Genomic DNA, 18,096 nt, shown 5'->3' on the forward strand with positions numbered 1-18,096 from the left:
TAATTTATGTAATTGAAACCAGGCTAAAGAAGCAGGAAAAAAAAAATAATTGACCGTAGCAAAAGGAATGTTGAGTATTGAACTTATGGAAAATCTGGAATGTGGTGGTTTTCTTAGTAGGTTTGAGCCATCTGCCTTTCAAATGGTGATGGCTTCCAGTAATGGAAAATGTCTTTGTAAGGGGACCCCTATTTACAGAACAAATCTGGATTCCCCAGGAGTCGTGAGTTTGTCATAACCGAGAAGAGTAAATGTTTTTGTAGAGCTGTGACCCATGGACCGCTCCAAGACACACACTGGAAAGGCCGAATTCCTAGTGGCAGGCGGCCGAATGCTTTCAGCCTTGGAGATAATAAAGTGGCTCCATCTGTAGCGAACTTTAAGTAGTGAGAGGGATTGAGAGAGAAATGATACCCTGCTTGGTTTTTCAATGTCCTAGGTTCGTTCCTGTGAACCATTTTATTGCCGTGTGAGTACCCACAGAATAAAGATGCATAGGGAACGTGAGTTTTGATGAGGGACTGGATTTGAAAAGGGTTTAATCCCAACAGAATGGGAAGGGCTATGCTTTATAGTTCTCCCGGACCTTTTAAAATTAATTAATTAATTTTTAAGAAGATTTTTTTATTTGACAGAGAGAGTATACGTGCACACGAGTAGGCAGAGCCTCAGGCAGAAGGAGAGGGAAGAAGCAGGAAGGAGCTGGATACGGGCCTGATCCCAGGATCCTGGGATCGTGACCTGAGCTGAAGGCAGATGCTTAACCCATGGAGCCACCCAGGTGCCCCTCTCCCTGATGTTTTAAGAGCCGTTTGCTTTTCTTGTAGTCTCCTAGAAGCACTGACCTCTGGAAAAGGTTGCCATGACTTAGCTCGAGCCCTACCCCAGCTACTTTCTGAGATAAAAAAAATCACACCACTCTGTAAAGGGAGATCGGCTGCCACCAATGGCCACGCTGGCAGTTGTGGCTCCTGGTTTTTTAAATTTCCTTTGGGGAAGAGAGTTCAAGTTCGCATTTATTTATTTTTCTACTTATTTACTTACTTCTTTTAGTTCTCGGTGACTTCAGTTCAGCAACAAAGCATGTTATTACAGCAGAAGAAAAGAGTACTGGTTTCATTGGCTGCAAGGTACCAGATAGTAACCCCAAGGCCGAGGTGCGCTATAAAATCCGGGGAAAGTGGCTGAAACATTCCACAGGTGAGACCTTCTACAACAAAAACTAGTGGCGCCCATAGAATAAAATGTCATTTGCCTGCTGTTGAGCAATGTGTGCTAGGGACTGTGCATACCAAAAAATAATGCATAAGCTATACTGATTGTTTCTGTTCTCCAAAGTGGAGACAAGCACAAGTGGCGACAGTATATAAGTAATTACAGCCTCATTCATTCAGGTCTCTACTCATATATTTCTTCTACTGAGAAGACCTCTGTCATGGCCCCCATCTAAGATATTATGCCCTGTTGTTCTCTGTCCCCTTTACTTGGCTTCTTCTTCTTTTTTCTTCCCACAGCATTGTGTTATATGTAGTTTTGTTTGCTTGTGTCTTATTTACCCCTTTCTCTGCCACCCCCATTTCCCGCGTTGGAATGTTGGCTGCGTGAGTGTTAGGCTTTTGTCTGCCTTCTTGATGGCTGTGGCATCTGTGACTGGGCCCTCGCTGGCAGGATTTGTTGAGAAAAAATGAAAGAATAGGCATGAATGGACACTGGGGATCAGTGCTGTAGGTGGAGGTCTGCTCAAGGTGGTAGCTCTGGTCATTGTCTCTTTTTCTAAATATGCCTGTGCTTTCAGCATTCTCAACAAATGATCTGTTGTCAGATGTTTCTGTTGGGTTTAATTTTTTTTCCTCTAGTACTGTTGACTTCTTTTCCCCCTGCCTTGACTTTCCCTTTCTTTCATTTAATACATTTTTCCTGACTGCTCACTTGCTGCTCTTCTCACATCTGAATTTAAAGCACAACTATCAACCTTCATTTGTTGTGATTGGTATCTTCTAGAGGCTTAACTGCATTCCCTTCTCTCCTCAGAGAATTACTTAATCCTTCCGTCGGGAAATCTTCAGATTTTGAATGTGTCTTTAGAAGACAAGGGATCATATAAATGTGCAGCTTTTAATCCTGTCACACATGAATTAAAAGTTGAACCCATTGGCCGAAAGCTTCTTGTGAGTCGTAAGTATTTGGGAGAATAATGGTAACTAGGAAGAAGTTACCTCAGAGGCCTTCCTTATAAAACATTGGGAAATCAGAGTTCATCCTCTTTGCTTATCGTAAGAGAGTCTTATGAAACATTAAATACATAAATGCATTATGGAATGCTTTTGAACATGTTTTTATTTATTTATTTATTTTTTAAGATTTTATTAATTTATTTGACAGAGCGAGAGATCATAAGTAGGCAGAGAGGCAGGCAGAGAGAGAGGAGGAAGCAGGTTCCCTGCTGAGCAGAGAGCCTGATGTGGGGCTTGATCCCAGGACCCTGGGAACATGACCTGAGCCAAAGGCAGAGGCTTAACCTACTGAGCCACTCAGGCGCCCTTGAACATGTTTTTAAAAGATAATGAATTTTTAGAAGAGAATTTTGGTCAAGATTGACGGAGTGGAAAGCATATAGAGAACTTGACCCTTCACTCAAGTAAAAAGAAATTACAGAGAAAATGTAACTTTATATCCATGGTAATCAAATTGGTGGCTAACTGTGAATTATGAAAAAATATGTATTTTTCTCTTGCAGGTTATGGTAGCTGAACTGGGATAGAACCAGCAGTCAAAGCACAACAAAGTAGTAGTTTCTGGTCTTGTCAGAAATCTAACATTTTCTCAACCGCTAATTCAGAAATAGCTCTAAAGGGTCACCAAGTGTTTTAATTTTAATTCTCAACTAAAAATGAATTAGCTACAAGTCAGACCTCGTAGCATAAAGAAGAATAAATGGGAAGTTGGGAAGGCTCTCACACATTTGCTAAGGAAGAGATTGGACGTGAATATTTAATACTAAAAAATCTTTTGTGTTCTTTTTCCAGGCCCTTCTTCAGAGGATTTTCACATTCTGCACCCCACCCTGTCACAGGCATTAGCTGTCCTTTCTCATAGCCCTGTCACACTGGAGTGTGTGGTGAGTGGGGTCCCAGCTTCTGAAGTGCACTGGCTAAAGGATGGTCAGGACGCTGTGCCGGGAAGCAATTGGAGAAGGTTGTATTCTCATCTTGCCACAGACAGCATTGACCCAGCAGACTCTGGAAACTATTCTTGTATAGTGGGAAACAAGTCTGGAGACATACAACGTGTGACTTACATGGTTAATGTACTTGGTAAGATGTTGCTTATTAAACTGGATTTCAAGTCAGGCTGATTTCCTGGCCTAACTGATCCTTGAATGGAAGACCTTTTTTTTTTTTTTTAAGATTTTATTTATTTATTTATTTGAGAGAGAGAGAGTGAGAGAGAGCAGGAGAGGGAAGAAGATCAGAGGGAGAAGCAGACTCCCTGCGGAGCTGGGAGCCCAGTGCGGGACTCGATCCCGAGATTCCGGGATCATGACCTGAGCTGAAGGCCATCACTTAACCAACTGAGCCACCCAGGTGCCCTTGAATGGAAGATCTCTTTGGGAACTATCAATGAAACAGGGACTAGCTAGAAACACCTATACCAGTAGTTAGAACAAGCTTTATTTTTTTAAAGGCCTGCCGAGTTTGGCAGAGTTCCACAGCATTTCTTGGTGGCACAGAACGTTTCACCTGGGATGCTCGTGAGAACCTCACCCCCAACCTGCTTATGTCATCCAGACCTTGTTCTTCCTTCCTCATGACATGGAGGACAGAAACGGGAATTCAGGGGGATGGAAGATTCTGGGCTGTATCAGTGTGCAGTACCTGGCAGTAGTAACTAAAAGTACTGACTGAAAATGTCAACTCAAAAAGGAATCTATTTCAGAGCGCCTGGGTGGCTCAGTCTATTAAGCATCCCTTTCGGCTCAGGTTGTGATCCCAGGGTCCTCGGATCGAGTCCCACATCAGGCCCTTGCTCATCGGGGAGCCTGCTTCTCCCTCTCTCTCTGCCCCTTCCCCTGCTTGTGCTCGCTCTCTCTCTCTCTCAAGTGGATAAATTAAAAACACACACACACACAAAAAAACCGATTTGATTTTATTTCCCTTTTGGGATGCTTTCACTGTATCTGGCTTATAAAATCTGCATTATTTCCACCCACATTTATATATATACACTGTATCTCAAAGCTTCTCCTTTCCTTTCTTCCAGCTACCTACCTCATGCCTAGCAGCAGAAAATGTTTTCTGTCATCAAAACAGATTTTCATGCAAGCCAGAAATAGTAGGTAGTAAGTGGTTTCATAGTAAAGACAGTTTTCATAAACTTCTACATGCGTTTCTTTGCAACAATGGCCTGACCTAGTAACACAGGAAATAAGGAAGGGTATGGCGGGTGAGCTTTAAAGTGCAGTGAAAATCAGGTTTAGATTAATATGCATAATCAGATAATTTGGGCGTATGTTACAAATGTTGGCAAATGATTTGCTTTGTCTAGGTATAAGTGATTTGATGGATCTTAAAGTATCTGTCTAAACTTAAGGCAGGGGGCGCCTGGGTGGCTCAGTGGGTTAAAGTCTCTGCCTTCAGCTCAGGTCATGATCTCGGGGTCCTGGGATCGAGCCCTGCATCGGGCTCTCTGCTTGGCAGGGAGCCTGCTTCTCCCCTCTCTGCCTGTCTCTCTGCCTACTTGTGATCTCTCTCTCTCTGTCAAATAAATAAATAACATCTTTAAGAAAAAAAAAATAATAAACTTAAGGCAGAACTGACCCTGGAAAGAATTTAACTTGCAAATTAGCATTCTTCTGTTTTGGCTCTTATTTAGTGTGAAATCCAGGGAAACTATTTATTTTAAACAAATCACCTGAAACAAAGGCTCAGAGAAGCCCAAGGGGTGTGTATGTGTGTGTAAATTAAGTGGGTTGAGAGATCTAGAAAAAGAAACAATGACATATTAGTAACATGGTTATCCTATTAGAAGAAAGTTCAAATACATTTCTAATCTTTTCTTGATGACCACAGCGGATGGGAGAATGTGAGTGAACAATGCAATTTGGTTTCAACTAGTTACTGGTAGAGGAAAGATTTTCTGTGTCTCGTGTGGTAATTTCAGGAGGTACCTCTTAGGGGCTTGAGTTTAATTTATTTGTTTGATTTTCAGAAAATGCTTCAATTTCAAAAGGATTACAGGATCAGACTGTCTCTCTGGGCGCCACAGTACAATTCACTTGTGAGGTTCACGGGAACCCAACTCCCAACCGTACCTGGTTCCATAACGCGCAGCCTGTTCGTCCTTCCCCACGACATCTCACTGCGGGAAATGGACTGAGAATCAGCGGCGTGACCCTGGAAGATTCGGGGCTGTATCAGTGTGTAGCAGATAATGGGATTGGATTCATACAGTCTACTGGGAGACTTGAGATTGAAAAAGGTAGGCTTTGGGTCCCGCAATCATAGGGAGTTTTACTTTTACAGATAGGCTTTTGTTTTGGTTGAAAATATAACATTTTTACTAAAAAGGTATAATCCTATTACCATAACAAAACTAATGGCTATTTCCCACGTTCCTTTCTAGTTCCATGATGAAGCAATATTATTTGATCAACCTCACTGGAAAAAAAGTTTTTCCAGCTTTTTTTAAACAATTACTACCTAGTTTAAAAGGCATGTGGTAAAAATCTCTCATTTTTGTTCCCCAGCCAACCATATTGCTTTTAGAACTAACTAGTTTTATCAGTTTTTCTTTCTTTTTTTAAAAAATTTTATTTATTTATTTGACAGACAGAGATCACAAGTAGGCAGAGAGGCAGAGAGAGAGGAGGAAGCAGGCTCCCCGCTGAGCAGAGAGCCCGATGCCAGGCTCGATCCCAGAACCCCGGGATCATGACCTGAGCCAAAGGCAAAGGCTTTAACCCACTGAGGTACCCAGGCGTCCCGTTTTATCAGTTTCATGAATATTCTTGTATGTGCATTTACGATCATTCACACATAACATGTCTGTGTGTATTTTAATAACATCTGTTTGTTTTTTCCCCTAAACGTTGGTGTATTCTTCACCTTGAAGTTTTCACTTAATGTATCTTGGATATCTTCCCGTATTAAAGAGTGTTTCATTCCTTTTTCAAATTGCTGCTTATTAGTATATCATGATATAGTTGTAATGATTTGGCTAGTACCTTATTGATGGCTGTTTCTAATCTTTTGCTATTTTAAGGAGTTATACAGTGAATGTCCCTCTGCGTAGATTATTTTACACAGGTTTCTATATCTGTACAATAAGTTCCTAGAAATGAACTTGCTGAATAAAAGCAGGTATGTGTTGGTAATGTGGGTAGATATCACTGAGTTGCTCTGCAAAATTGTTACTGGTTGGGGCGCCTGGGTGGCTCAGGGGGTTAAGCCTCTGCCTTCTGCTCAGGTCATGATCCCGGGGTCCTGGGATCGAGCCCTGCACTGGGCTCTCTGCTCAGCGGGAACCTGCTTCCCCCTCTCTCTTTGCCTACTGCTCTGCCTACTTGTGATTTCTCTCTCTGTCAAATAAATAAATAAAATCTTTAAAAAAAAAAATTATTACTGGTCTTTATACTCTTACCGTCCAGCAACGTGTAACTGCCTGTCTCCTCGTATCCTCACCAAGGCAGGGTGTTATTTGTTTTTTAAATCTTTGCCAATCTGCTAGGTTAAAAAAAGTACCTTTGGATCTATGTTTCTTCTATTATGGTGAATTGGGCTTCTTTTCACGGGTCTGAGTCATTTTAATTTGCTTTCCCATATATTGACTTTTCGTTGTCCTTTGTCCATTTTAAACATTAGATTGTTGGTCTTCTTTCTTGTGGACTGGTAGTTCTTTATATATCAGGGGAATCGATCTTTTGTCTCTGAGCTAGAACTGTTGCCAGCGTCAAACCGTCAGTGTCATCCAGGCCAGTTCTCTGATCTTCGCGCAGTTATTTTAGAAGTTAATAGTAAATAATTTTTAATTGGCATTTATTTGGAAATGTAAAATTATACTCCTCAATAGTGGAGTTAAAAAAAAGCTATAATGGAAATTTAATATACTTTGGTAATGAAAATGCCACAGATCGAATCATGTAGGATATAGCAAAAATGGAACTTGGCAGGAAATGTGTGCCCTTGAATGCTTATAAAGAAAAGTTTTTTTCATAAGAAAACTGGTAGGACTGAAAATTAGTGAGCTTAAGTGAAATAACAGAAGAGATTTAAAGCAGAGGAAAAGAGATAATAAAGATAGGATCAGAAATCAGTTGAACAGAAAATGAAGATAAAGGAGAGAGGATCCGTAAAGAAAAAGTTGGTTCTTTGTAAAATCTAATGGATAAATCTTTGGCAAAATACGAATAAACAATAACAGGAACAAAAAGTAAAAGCCTTATAGAGACTAAAAGTAAGAATGTGATGAACTTTGTGCCAATAACTTACAAATATAGGCAGAAATGGACAAATTCTTAGGAAAAATACAGCTTAGTAAGGCTGTGACTTAAAAGGAATTAAAAAGCCTGAATAGTTCTGTACTGTCGGGAGGAAACTGATTAGGAGTTTAAAATCTTCCCACAGAGAAAACACCAGGCCAGCAGGTTTTGTGGAGAGTTCTACTAAGCTTTTAAGTAACAGGCCATTCCAAATATTACACAAACCCTTCCAGAGAAAAGTAGAAAATGGGAACTCTCCAGTCAGTATGATTTTTAGAATCAAAACTTTGATTCTAAAAATCATAAGGGAATGGCATAAATAAGGAAGATCAAAAGTCAGTCTCATTTATAACCCAGATGCAGAAATCCTATGTAAAATATTAGCAAGCCATCCATATATAAGAAAAGGAAATCTATCTTGTTTAAGGAGTTATCCCAGGAATCTGTCAGAAAATTTAAAGTGTCACTCATCCTTTTGATTGAATAAAAAAGGAAAATAATATGATTATATCAACAGAGGCAGAAAAATTTGACATATTTCAGTATCCCTGTTACACGCTCTTAGAAGAATAGAAGTAGAAGGGAATTTTCTTAATTTGATAAAAGTATCTAACAGAAACTTACCAGAAACATCCCTTTTAGTGGTGAAATATTGGAAACATTCTCTTAAAAATCTCTTGTGTTTATCATCATACTGGAGATTCTGACCACAGAAGGACAAGAAAAATAAGCAATCTAAGGATAAGAAAGAAAGAAACCAAATCATTATTAATTTATAACTGCCGTGATTGCCAACATAGAGAATTCTCAGTTTGCTGGCAAATTACTAGAAATAATAGAAGCATTTAGCAGGGCTGGCGGACACCAACAGGCAAGAATCAGTGTCTTTCTAGATGCCAGTGTATTAGGTTTCTCCAGAGAAACAAAACCAATAGAATATATAAGATATAAAAAAGAAGTGATTTATTATAGGAATTGGCTCACATGGTTATGGAACTGGAGAAGGAGGAAAGCCAGTAGTGTGATGTGTTTGTGGGGAGGAGGAGGAGCTGATGGTGTGAGTCCTGACCGAAGTCCGAAGGCTGGAGAAACAGAAGGGCTGATGTCCGGTGTCCGAGGGCAGGAGAAGGTGGATCAGTTTTAGCAGAGAGAGAATTCACCTTTCCTCTGCATTTCATTCTACAGGGCACTCAGCAGACTGCACGGTGCCCACCCATGATGGGCAGTGCCACCTGCTGTACTCTGTTCACTAGCTCTCATGCTGATCTCTTCCAGAAGCACCATTGCAGACACACCCAGTTATCTGGACATCCCTTAGCCCAATCCAGTTGACACGTAAAATTAATCATTATAAGCAGCAACAAACAGAAAATATAATTTCAAAGTCACCTTTCAGTATTGGCAACATTAAAAAGACCCAGGTAACTTAGAAAGGTAGACCAGTTGGTGGATAACCCAAATTCAGTATTAGACAGCTGTCAGGTCATTTCAAAACCTCTTCTGTAGATTCGTGCAATTTCAATTAAAATCCTATCAGAATATTTTGAGAATCTTGACAAACTGATTCTGAAATTTGTATGGATGAGCAAAGGCCCAAGAATAGCTAAGACATAGGAAAAGAAGAAGAAAAAGAACATGGGGGGCTTGTTTTTACAGATATTAGTATACAAAAATCTGTGGCAATTAAAATATATCACAGTGGTGCACGAACAGATAGACTCTTAGAATGAGACAGAGACCACCAAAGAGACATTTGCACATAAGGACTTGACTTAGGTCATATTGCTGTTGACCAAGAGGAGGCTATCCATTTCAAGTTTTGATGCAGGATAACTGGTTGTCAAAATGAAGAAAAATTAAATACCTACGTCATAATGTATACAAAGACAAATTCCTAGTGGTTTAAAGTCCCATCTATGAAAGGAATAATGACAAAAAGGGAAAATAAATTTATTTATTTATTTATATAGAGAGTGTGAGTGGGATTGGGGGAGGGGCAGCAAAAGAGTGAGAGACAGAATCCCAAGCAGACTCCCTCCTGAGCACGGGGGCCCCGATGCGGGGTTTGATCTCACAACCCTGAGGTCATGACCTGAGCCAAAATCAAGAGTCAGATGCTTAATCGACTGAGCCACCCTGGCACCCTGAGATGGCAGAATTTTTGAAGAAAATACAGGAGAGTGTCTATCTGATTGGGTTTCAAAACTTAAGACACTTTGAGCTAATTTTTTTAAAAAGATTGATGCAACTCCATTGAAGTTAGAACATCTTTGTTATTAAAGGATACCACTAAAAATGGAAAGAAAAGCAATACACCGTGAGAAGCTACTAGTAACATGTACAACTAATAAAAGAACAGTATCTGGAATTTCTGAAGAACTCTGAACCATGACAAAAGAGATAAAAAATATGTACAAAAGTCATTTCACAAGGGAGGGAAAATATCGGTGACACAGGTGAAAAGATGTTCAACTTCATTAGTACTCAGGGAGATGCAGGTTATGTCCAGTGAGGCAAGCTGTTACACTGACTAGATTGGCAAAAATTCAGAAATGTGGGGCGCTTGGGTGGCTCAGTGGGTTAAGCCTCTGCCTTCGGCTCAGGTCATGATCTCAGGGTCCTGGGATCGAGCCCTGCATCGGACTCTCTGCTCAGCAGGGAGCCTGCTTCCCTCTCTCTCTCTGCCTGCTGTTCTGCCTACTTGTGATCTCTCTCTCTCTGTCAAATAAATAAAATCTTTTAAAAAAATTCAGAAATATATTTATACCAACTGATGGTTTTGTCAAATGTAGGAAGTAGGGCCGGAAGAACAAAAGGCTGCGCTGGAGAAAATGCCATTTGTAATTAATATTCCATTGTAGGTGCACTTAAAAATAGCTCCAGGGGTGTCTGAGTGGCACAGTCGGTTAAGCACCCGACTCTTGGTTTCAGCTCAGGTTGTCATTTCGTGGGACATGAGATCGAGCCCCACATCGGGCTCTGTGTTCAGCCCGGAGTCTGCTTGAGTTTCTCTTTCCCTCTCCCTCTGCTTCTCCCTCTTGCTCTCTCTCTCTCTAGAATAAATAAATCAATCTTAAAAAAAATATATATATATATATATATATCTCCAGAGAATGAATACCTACCTAGGACCACAAGGGAAGAGTTGGTGTCACCGTAGTTTGGGAAAAAAGTGTTGTTCATGTATATGGTAAGAAATACGTTCATCAACTTTTACACAGAACTGGTTTCTCTCCCAGGATTTTTGTAATCAGATACCCTCCCTCCCCCGACCCAGGAATTAACTACGTTTTTGTGAAGGAGTATTATTCTGTTTTATGCTCCTTTGCACTGTTTTCATGTTTAAAGCCTGAGGTTTTGGTTTTGCCTGTTCTGTACTTAGAGTGGTCAGATGTGTATGGGTTACATTGTGGAAAGCTCGCAACAGATTCCTTTATATACATTCCTTTTGGGACGCCTGGGTGGCCCAGTTGGTTAAGTGGCTGCCTTCGGCTCAGGTCATGATCCCAGCGTCCTGGGATCGAGTCCCACATCGGGCTCCTTGCTCAGCGGGGAGCTTGCTTCTCCCTCTGCCTCTGCCTACCACTCTGTCTGCCTGTGCTCATGCTCTCTCTCTCTCTCTCTCTCTAATAAATAAATAAAATCTTTATATACATTCCTTTTTTCCTATAAGACAGGAAGTCTAAGAAGGAGATGTCTAGGAGCCTACAATGAAGAATTCTACTTTTTTAAAAAATGTTTTTATTTGAGAGAGAAAAGCACAATCGGGGGAAGCGGAAGAGAGAGAGGGAGAAGCAGGCAACCCACTGAGCAGGGAGCCCGATGCGGGACTCGATCCTAGCACCCTGGGATTGTGACCTGAACTGGAGGCAGATGCTTAACCTGAGCCACCCAGGCGCCCCAAGAATTCTACTTTTTATGGGCAGTTTTACTTGCTAAATTTGAGAAGGGAACTAAAAAGAACGAGTTATCTTTGTTTTAATTATTACTATCATTACTGTATCACTCTTTGCACATGACTTTGCAGAAACTGTTATCTCTGTGAATGAATATGTTCTCCATACTGTTCTGCGTGTAAAACACTGCTTAGAGAATTGTTAACTCGATTTACTGCAGTGATCATTTCACAAAGCATATATATGTGTTGAATCATGATGCTGTGCACCTGCAACTAATGTTATATGTTGATTATAACATTAATGTTGATTTAACATTCAGTTAAAAAAACACTGTTGAAGAAACACATGTATAAAGATGCATTGAAGACTGCTACTTGGGCACAACATTGAGAATATTTATGCAGTAAGATGAGTTGATTTTTTTTTTTGCATTGTAGATACAATGATGTTCTTACTTTGTGTGTGTGTGTGAATTACTTTTTTAACAGGCGGCGGACTCAAGCCAGTTATAATTACATCACCAGCCAGTGTGCAGGTGGTAGACGGAGACTTTGTTACTTTGTCCTGCAATGCCACTGGAATGCCAGTCCCAGTCATGCGTTGGTACGACAGGCATGGGTTGATAACCAGCCATCCGTCTCAAGTGCTTAGATCCAAATCCCGGAAATCACACTTACGACCTGGGGGCTTTGACCTGGAGCCGATCTACTTCATCATGTCCCGGGCTGGCGCGAGCTCCCTGTACATTCAGGCTGTCACCCAGGAGCATGCTGGGAAATACACCTGCGAAGCTACCAACGAACATGGCAGCGCACGGTCAGAGGCGGTCCTCTCAGTGGGTGAGTGGCCTTTCTTATTCTTTTGCTCAGGTGATCAGCTTCCTCCAATGGTAGGCGATAAAGTGCTTTGAAGCATATTATTCTCATGAATCCAGCAATCGTTCCCCCCCACCACCACCACCACCTAGATAGTGAAATACAGAGCTGTAGTTTTGGTATTTGGTCTTCACATGAACCGATGAACCTTAATCTCCCTTTCTGATCTTTCTTGTTAGGGCTGTGGTTGTCCTGTGGACAGCTCTCCTTTGGGAGCAAGCCCTAGTTACGACCTCTTTGTGTGATTAATGCTTTTGGTTTTCTAAGCTACTGAAAATGGTCATTGCAGACATTTTTTTCAAGGGAGCCCTTGGTAAGTACAGTATCCAGAGTCTCGAGCACTGAGAAAGTGGAATCGTGGTCCTATCAAACAGTACCTCTTACTCAGAGTTACCTTTCTAATGGAATGTATAACATTTATTCTTTTTTAAAAAAATTAACATATAGTGTATTATTTGTTTCAGGGGTACAGGTCTGTGATTCATCAGTCTTACACAATTCACACCTCTCACCATAGCACATACCCACCCCAATGTCTACCACCCAAGCCACCTGATCCCTCCCATCCCCCTCCCCTCCAGCAACCCTCAGTCTGTTTCCTGAGATTAAGAGTCTCTTATGGTTTGTATCCCTCTCTAGTTTTGTCTTTCATTTTTTCCTCTCTTCCACTATGATCCTCTGTCCTGTTTCTCAAATTCCTCATTATCAGTGAGATCATATGATAACTGTCTTTCTCTGACTGACTTATTTTGCTTAGCATGATACCCTCTAGTTCCATCCACATCATTGCAAATGGCAAGATTTCGGGGTTTTGTTTTTGTTTTTGTTTTTATGGCTGCGTATATAACATTCATTCTTGATCTTCTGCTGATTTTTGGTGAGGATGTCTTAAAAGCTTTTTACAGTTTTTGAGGAACTAGTGTATAGAGTATCAATATTATTAAGGTTAATTCAAATCCAAACTCTCTGTCAGTGAGTACTTAGAACAGCCTTCTCCCGCAGGTGGTCAGTGGAGTGGAGACTGTCCCCTTACTTATCATGAAAGGGGCAGAGTACTGCCCTTAGTTTTGGAGCTGAGGGCCCTGCCGTGGGTTGCTGCTTTAGAGAGCTTCATGTGGCCTTCTTCTGCCTGGGCCCTCAGATCCCACATGTCAAAGAGTCCACGGGGTCAAGGGGTTGTGCTTACCCAGAGCCTGGCACCCACGTTCCTCCCTGCGTACAGCAGGACAGGGCTCTGGAATTCCTTGCTTTCGTTAGTTCACAGTCTGGTTCCACACAGCTCTCTCTCCATGGCCTGTCCTCCAGAGTGCAGGCCACACCACCAGTGGCCGGGACCGTTAAGCCAGGAGAGTGGACAGGGGGGCAGTCTTTTGCACAGGAGTGAAGGCGAAGTAGACAGAGGTTGGACGTGTACACATGTATTTCCATCCACATGCACATGGGGACCCTCTAGCTCCAGATGAAGCTGGAGGTGGGGAGAAATGGGGAAGGCCAGGGACTTCCATAATCCTCTTGTGCCCCTCTGTGCGTGCCAGAGGTGGAGGTGATGGGGGGGTTAAGCCTGTACGCTGGGTTAGTTAGCTTCCTGGCTGTGCCACTTAGGAGCTCTGAGACCTGGGACAAACCCTTGAACTCCTTTCTGCTTATTTTCTCATCTGCGTAACAGACATAGCAAAGGCCCTCTCCATCAAGCAGACGTGAGAATTGAAGGAATTTGTACATGCGAAGTGTTTAGAATGGTGTCTGGCAGTAGAAAACCTTCAAGTGCTAAGTATTAGGTTATAATTATTGCTATCTAATGAATAGTACATGGTAATTACCCCAGGTAGTGGTTAGGGATAGAAGGAATAGTTACTGATTTAGTCATCTTAAGAATCCTCAAAAAAGGTGGTTGAGTGTTGCATAAAGGTATACATATATAAAAATGTGTGTGTGTATGGATACAGGTGTGTGTGTACGTATCTGTTCTGCTAAGGAAAAATAAGAGTGGCTCTACTCAAAATTGTTAGCTGTAAGACAGGTGTAGCCCAGGCATTGCTTGTATGGAGTGATTGTGTCATGTAAATACAGGGTAGCAGGAGGCATAGACGGGATAGTCGTAGCTGATGGAACTAGATAGTTTGTCTAACTGCCTCGCTTTAAATATGAAAGATCTGAATCCCTTAGAAGATGCATAAGCTAACTTGTTTAGGCTAGAACTTTCTAGAGCTTTAAGATCCCCCCCCACCCCTGAGGATTTTAAGTCTTGATAAATGCCCTTATCATGTATAGTAGGTCACCCCATCACTGACATCCTACCTAAGTGGCCCTTGTATTTCCTCTTTTGCATGCTCTGTAGTTCTTAAGATCCAGGTGAGTTCATCAAAGCTCACAACAATATAGAACAACCCACTTCTCTTTACAGGAGTCTGAGCCTTATCAAATTCTAACATACTGAGAGCTTATTTACTTTGTTTTTTTTTTTTTTTTTTTTTTGTGAAGAGGGGAGTAAGCAAGGTCAAAGAGAGAGATGACTACCCCTTCTCCCCCTTTTCTCTTAGCAGAGACCTTGGGTTTTGAGGTGTTGGGTATACAAATATTTATAGAGTGGGTTGTAACTCTCAGAACTACAGTGGGAGTTGGCCTGGGACAGTCCGGGGAGGGTGGCTGGCGTGAGTGGTCACAGTGGGAAGGGCTTTGACAGATTTGGTTATATTCCTTGTTTAATTAGTTTCGGTTCAGAGTCATTAAATTCACTGCCATTAAAAGCAGTGTTTTTATCAGTCTCTTTTCCAATTCAAAAAGTGTCAGTCTCTTTTCCAATTCAAAAAGTGTCCTACCTTTAAAAAAGATGTCTCATCTGACCATTTCACAGTTTTTTTTGTTTTTTTTTTTTTAAAGATTTATTTTTTTATTTGACAGACAGAGAGCACAAGTAGGCAGAGAAGCAGGCAGAGAGAGAGGGGAAAGCAGGCTCCCCGCTGAGCAGAAAGCCCGATGTGGGGCTCGATCCCAGGACCCTGGGATCATGACCTGAGCCGAAGGCAGAGGCTTTAATCCACTGAGCCACCCAGGTGCCCCGTTTTCTTTTTTTTTTAAGATTTTACTTATTTATTTGAGAGAGTGTGTGAGAGAGAGAGATTGCGAGCAGTGGAGAGGGGGTAGAGGAGAAGCAGATTTCCTGCTGAGCAGGGAACCCAACACGGGACTCGATCCCAGGACCCTGGGATCACGACCTGAGCCGCAGGCAGATGCTTAACGGACTGCGCCACCCGGGTGCCCTCACAGAGTTGTTTTGAAGATAAGTTGAAGTAACATATGTGAAAAAACTTTTGAAAGTAGCATTGAGCCCTTATAAATTGTGTCTAGTAGTTCATGAGTATTCAAGTTATATTATTGGAAATAGTAGAGGGGAAGGAATTGAATCTCCTTCTTAATAAAAGTTACATAAAGTCTCACTGCATCCTAAAGAGCAGAAGTGGAATTTTGACTTTCATACGGTTAGACCCCAGCTGGAGCACAAGTTTGTCTCCTGCCTCTGGATCAGTTGAGGCCTGTGGTCTTTAAACTCTTGTCCAGCCGAATACCATTTCCCAGTGGTAACCAGCCCAGGGGATCCATGAAACTGCTAATGATTAAAAGGTCATTCTGCTACAAGAGCATGGAGAGTCCTCAAAAAGTGGAAAATAGAGCTACCCTATGTCCCTGGTGGGACTAGTGGGTATTTGCCCCAAAGATAAAAGGTAGTGATCTGAAGGGGCACCTGTACTCCAATGTTTATAGCAGCAATGTCCACAGTAGCTGAACTATGGAAAGAACCAAGATGTTTATCAACAGATGAATGGATGAAGGAGATATGGTATATATATCTACAATGGAATACTATGCAGCCATCAAAACCCCCGAAATCTTGCCATTTGCTAAGATGTGGATAGAACTAGAGGGTATTATGCTAAGCGAAATAAGTCAATCAGAGAAAGACAATTACCATATGATCTCACGGATATGATGAATTTGAGAAAAAAGACAGCAGGTCATAGAGGGAGGGAGGGAAAAATGAAACAAGATGAAACCAGAGAGGGAGACAAACCATAAGAGACTCTGAGTCTCAGGAAACCAACTGAGGGCTGCTGGAGGGGAGGGGGAGTGGGAGGGATCAGGTGGCTAGGTGATGGACACTGGGGAGCGTACGTGCTATGGTGAGTGCTGTGAATTGTGTAAGACTGATGAATCACAGACTTGTACCTTTGAAACAAATAATATGTTATACGTTAATACAAAAAATTTAATAACAAAATAAAAAATAAAAATAAATTAAAAAAATAAAAGCCATTCTCTCCACCCTGAGCCCCAGCTGAGTTAGTGCCCATTGCTCGAGTCCCTCTGGCCACAGCAGCAGCACTAGCTCACCCCCTTCCCAGCCAGCCCGTGTTCTGACTCACTAGGTAAACACGGGCAGCTCCAGAAGCAATATTTTGAAGTTTGTCTCCATGAACTTAATTAGTTTTCTCCTGTATGATTTTCTCTCTGGCGTTTTATTTTCTTTAATGGAGGATGCATCTGGGACACCTTTTCTCTTTTAAACTGAGAACTGACCCTACACTGTTAGCTGTATTTTGGGGTTTGTTTTGTTTTGTTTTGTTTTTGGGGGGTTTTTTTGCTGCTTCTCTCCTGAACTGCCCTGACTGTCCTGAAAACACACCCACCTTTTTTTTTTTTTCCCTAAACCAGGAATCCGACCTCATTGTGCAAAAGAAACCCTTTCACATTGTTTCCCCTGCTCCCTTCCTCTGCACAAGTGGTCAAACATAGGAGATGTTTTTGTCGCCAGTACGAATAGCACTTTAGAGAAAGCAAGCTGTCAGTACTTGGGTTTCATGGTGCTGGCCGCATACTTGTTTTCCTACTGCTTTCTCGTTTTTGACAGCCGCCCTGCTGACAGTCTTCTGCCAGCTCTTGTCACCATCTCCCAGAACCTTCATTTCTTCATCTGTAAAGTAGGAGTGGTGCTATCTACCGAAGAATGTTGTTTGGGGAATTTAATGAGATTATATTCCTTAAGAGTTTAGCACAATGCTTGGCACGTAGTATGCGCTCAGTAAATTTTGGGGGGAGTGATAAATGCAACTTATTTATTTTTTCAGTGCAAATAAAAGTATTTTTCCCTTCTCTGGATGTTGTAGATGCTTTTAGTCGTATTAAGACTGTTGGCTTGTTTTATTTTTCTTTAGATTGGCAGTTTTTTGTTTGTTTGTTTCTTTATTTTATTTACTGGAGTGGCAGTTTCTTAAGCCGACCTTTGATTCTATCCAGAAAGAGGGCTTGCTTTGGAAATAAGTAAACTCTTCTTTGATCTTTGCTAGTCTTGTTTCATTTCTCCTCTCTTGTTGAATATAAACTCTTTTGCTTGTGTAGAGTAAGTATTTTAGCTCTCCAGTAGCCCCTTTATTTATTTATGTTTTAAGATGGATTTATTTATTTGAGAGAGACGGAGAGAGAGGGAGCCAGCGAGCGTGCGTAGGGGGAGGGGCAGAGGGAGAGGAGCTGACTTCCCACTGAGTGTGGAGCCTAAAGCAGAGCTCCATCTCATGACCCTGAGATGGCGACTTGAGCCGAAACCAAGAGTTGGACACTTAATCAACGGAGCCACCCAGATGCCCCCTCCAGCAGCCCCTCTGTTATCTCTTACGTTTCTGTGGGTTGACCAGATATAGCGAGGCAATTCTGCTGGTCTTGCCTTGGATCCCTTATGCTGTTGCAGTCAGATGGCACCTGGGGCTGGAACAGCCAAAGTGGCTTCACTCCCACAGGTGGCGCTTTTGTGAAGGCTGGAATCCCCAGCTGCCTCCCCTTCCTTCCCTCCATT

At 41.8% G+C, this 18,096-nt stretch overlaps 1 protein-coding gene across 1 annotated transcript in view; it reads left to right on the forward strand.

Moving 5' to 3' along the window:
• LOC111153834 (cell adhesion associated, oncogene regulated) overlaps positions 1 to 18,096 on the forward strand; it is a 62,825-nt gene that overhangs the window by 3,032 nt on the left and 41,697 nt on the right. Inside the window, exons 3-7 of the mRNA XM_022513091.1 lie at positions 1,054 to 1,200; positions 2,032 to 2,175; positions 3,027 to 3,314; positions 5,209 to 5,478; positions 11,865 to 12,215. Coding sequence (XP_022368799.1) covers positions 1,054 to 1,200; positions 2,032 to 2,175; positions 3,027 to 3,314; positions 5,209 to 5,478; positions 11,865 to 12,215 — 1,200 coding nt within the window. The remainder of the gene's footprint in view (positions 1 to 1,053; positions 1,201 to 2,031; positions 2,176 to 3,026; positions 3,315 to 5,208; positions 5,479 to 11,864; positions 12,216 to 18,096) is intronic.

This window comes from Enhydra lutris, unplaced genomic scaffold (genome assembly GCF_002288905.1).
Source record: "Enhydra lutris kenyoni isolate GAN:26980312 unplaced genomic scaffold, ASM228890v2 scaffoldscaffold34, whole genome shotgun sequence".
NCBI lineage: Eukaryota > Metazoa > Chordata > Mammalia > Carnivora > Mustelidae > Enhydra > Enhydra lutris.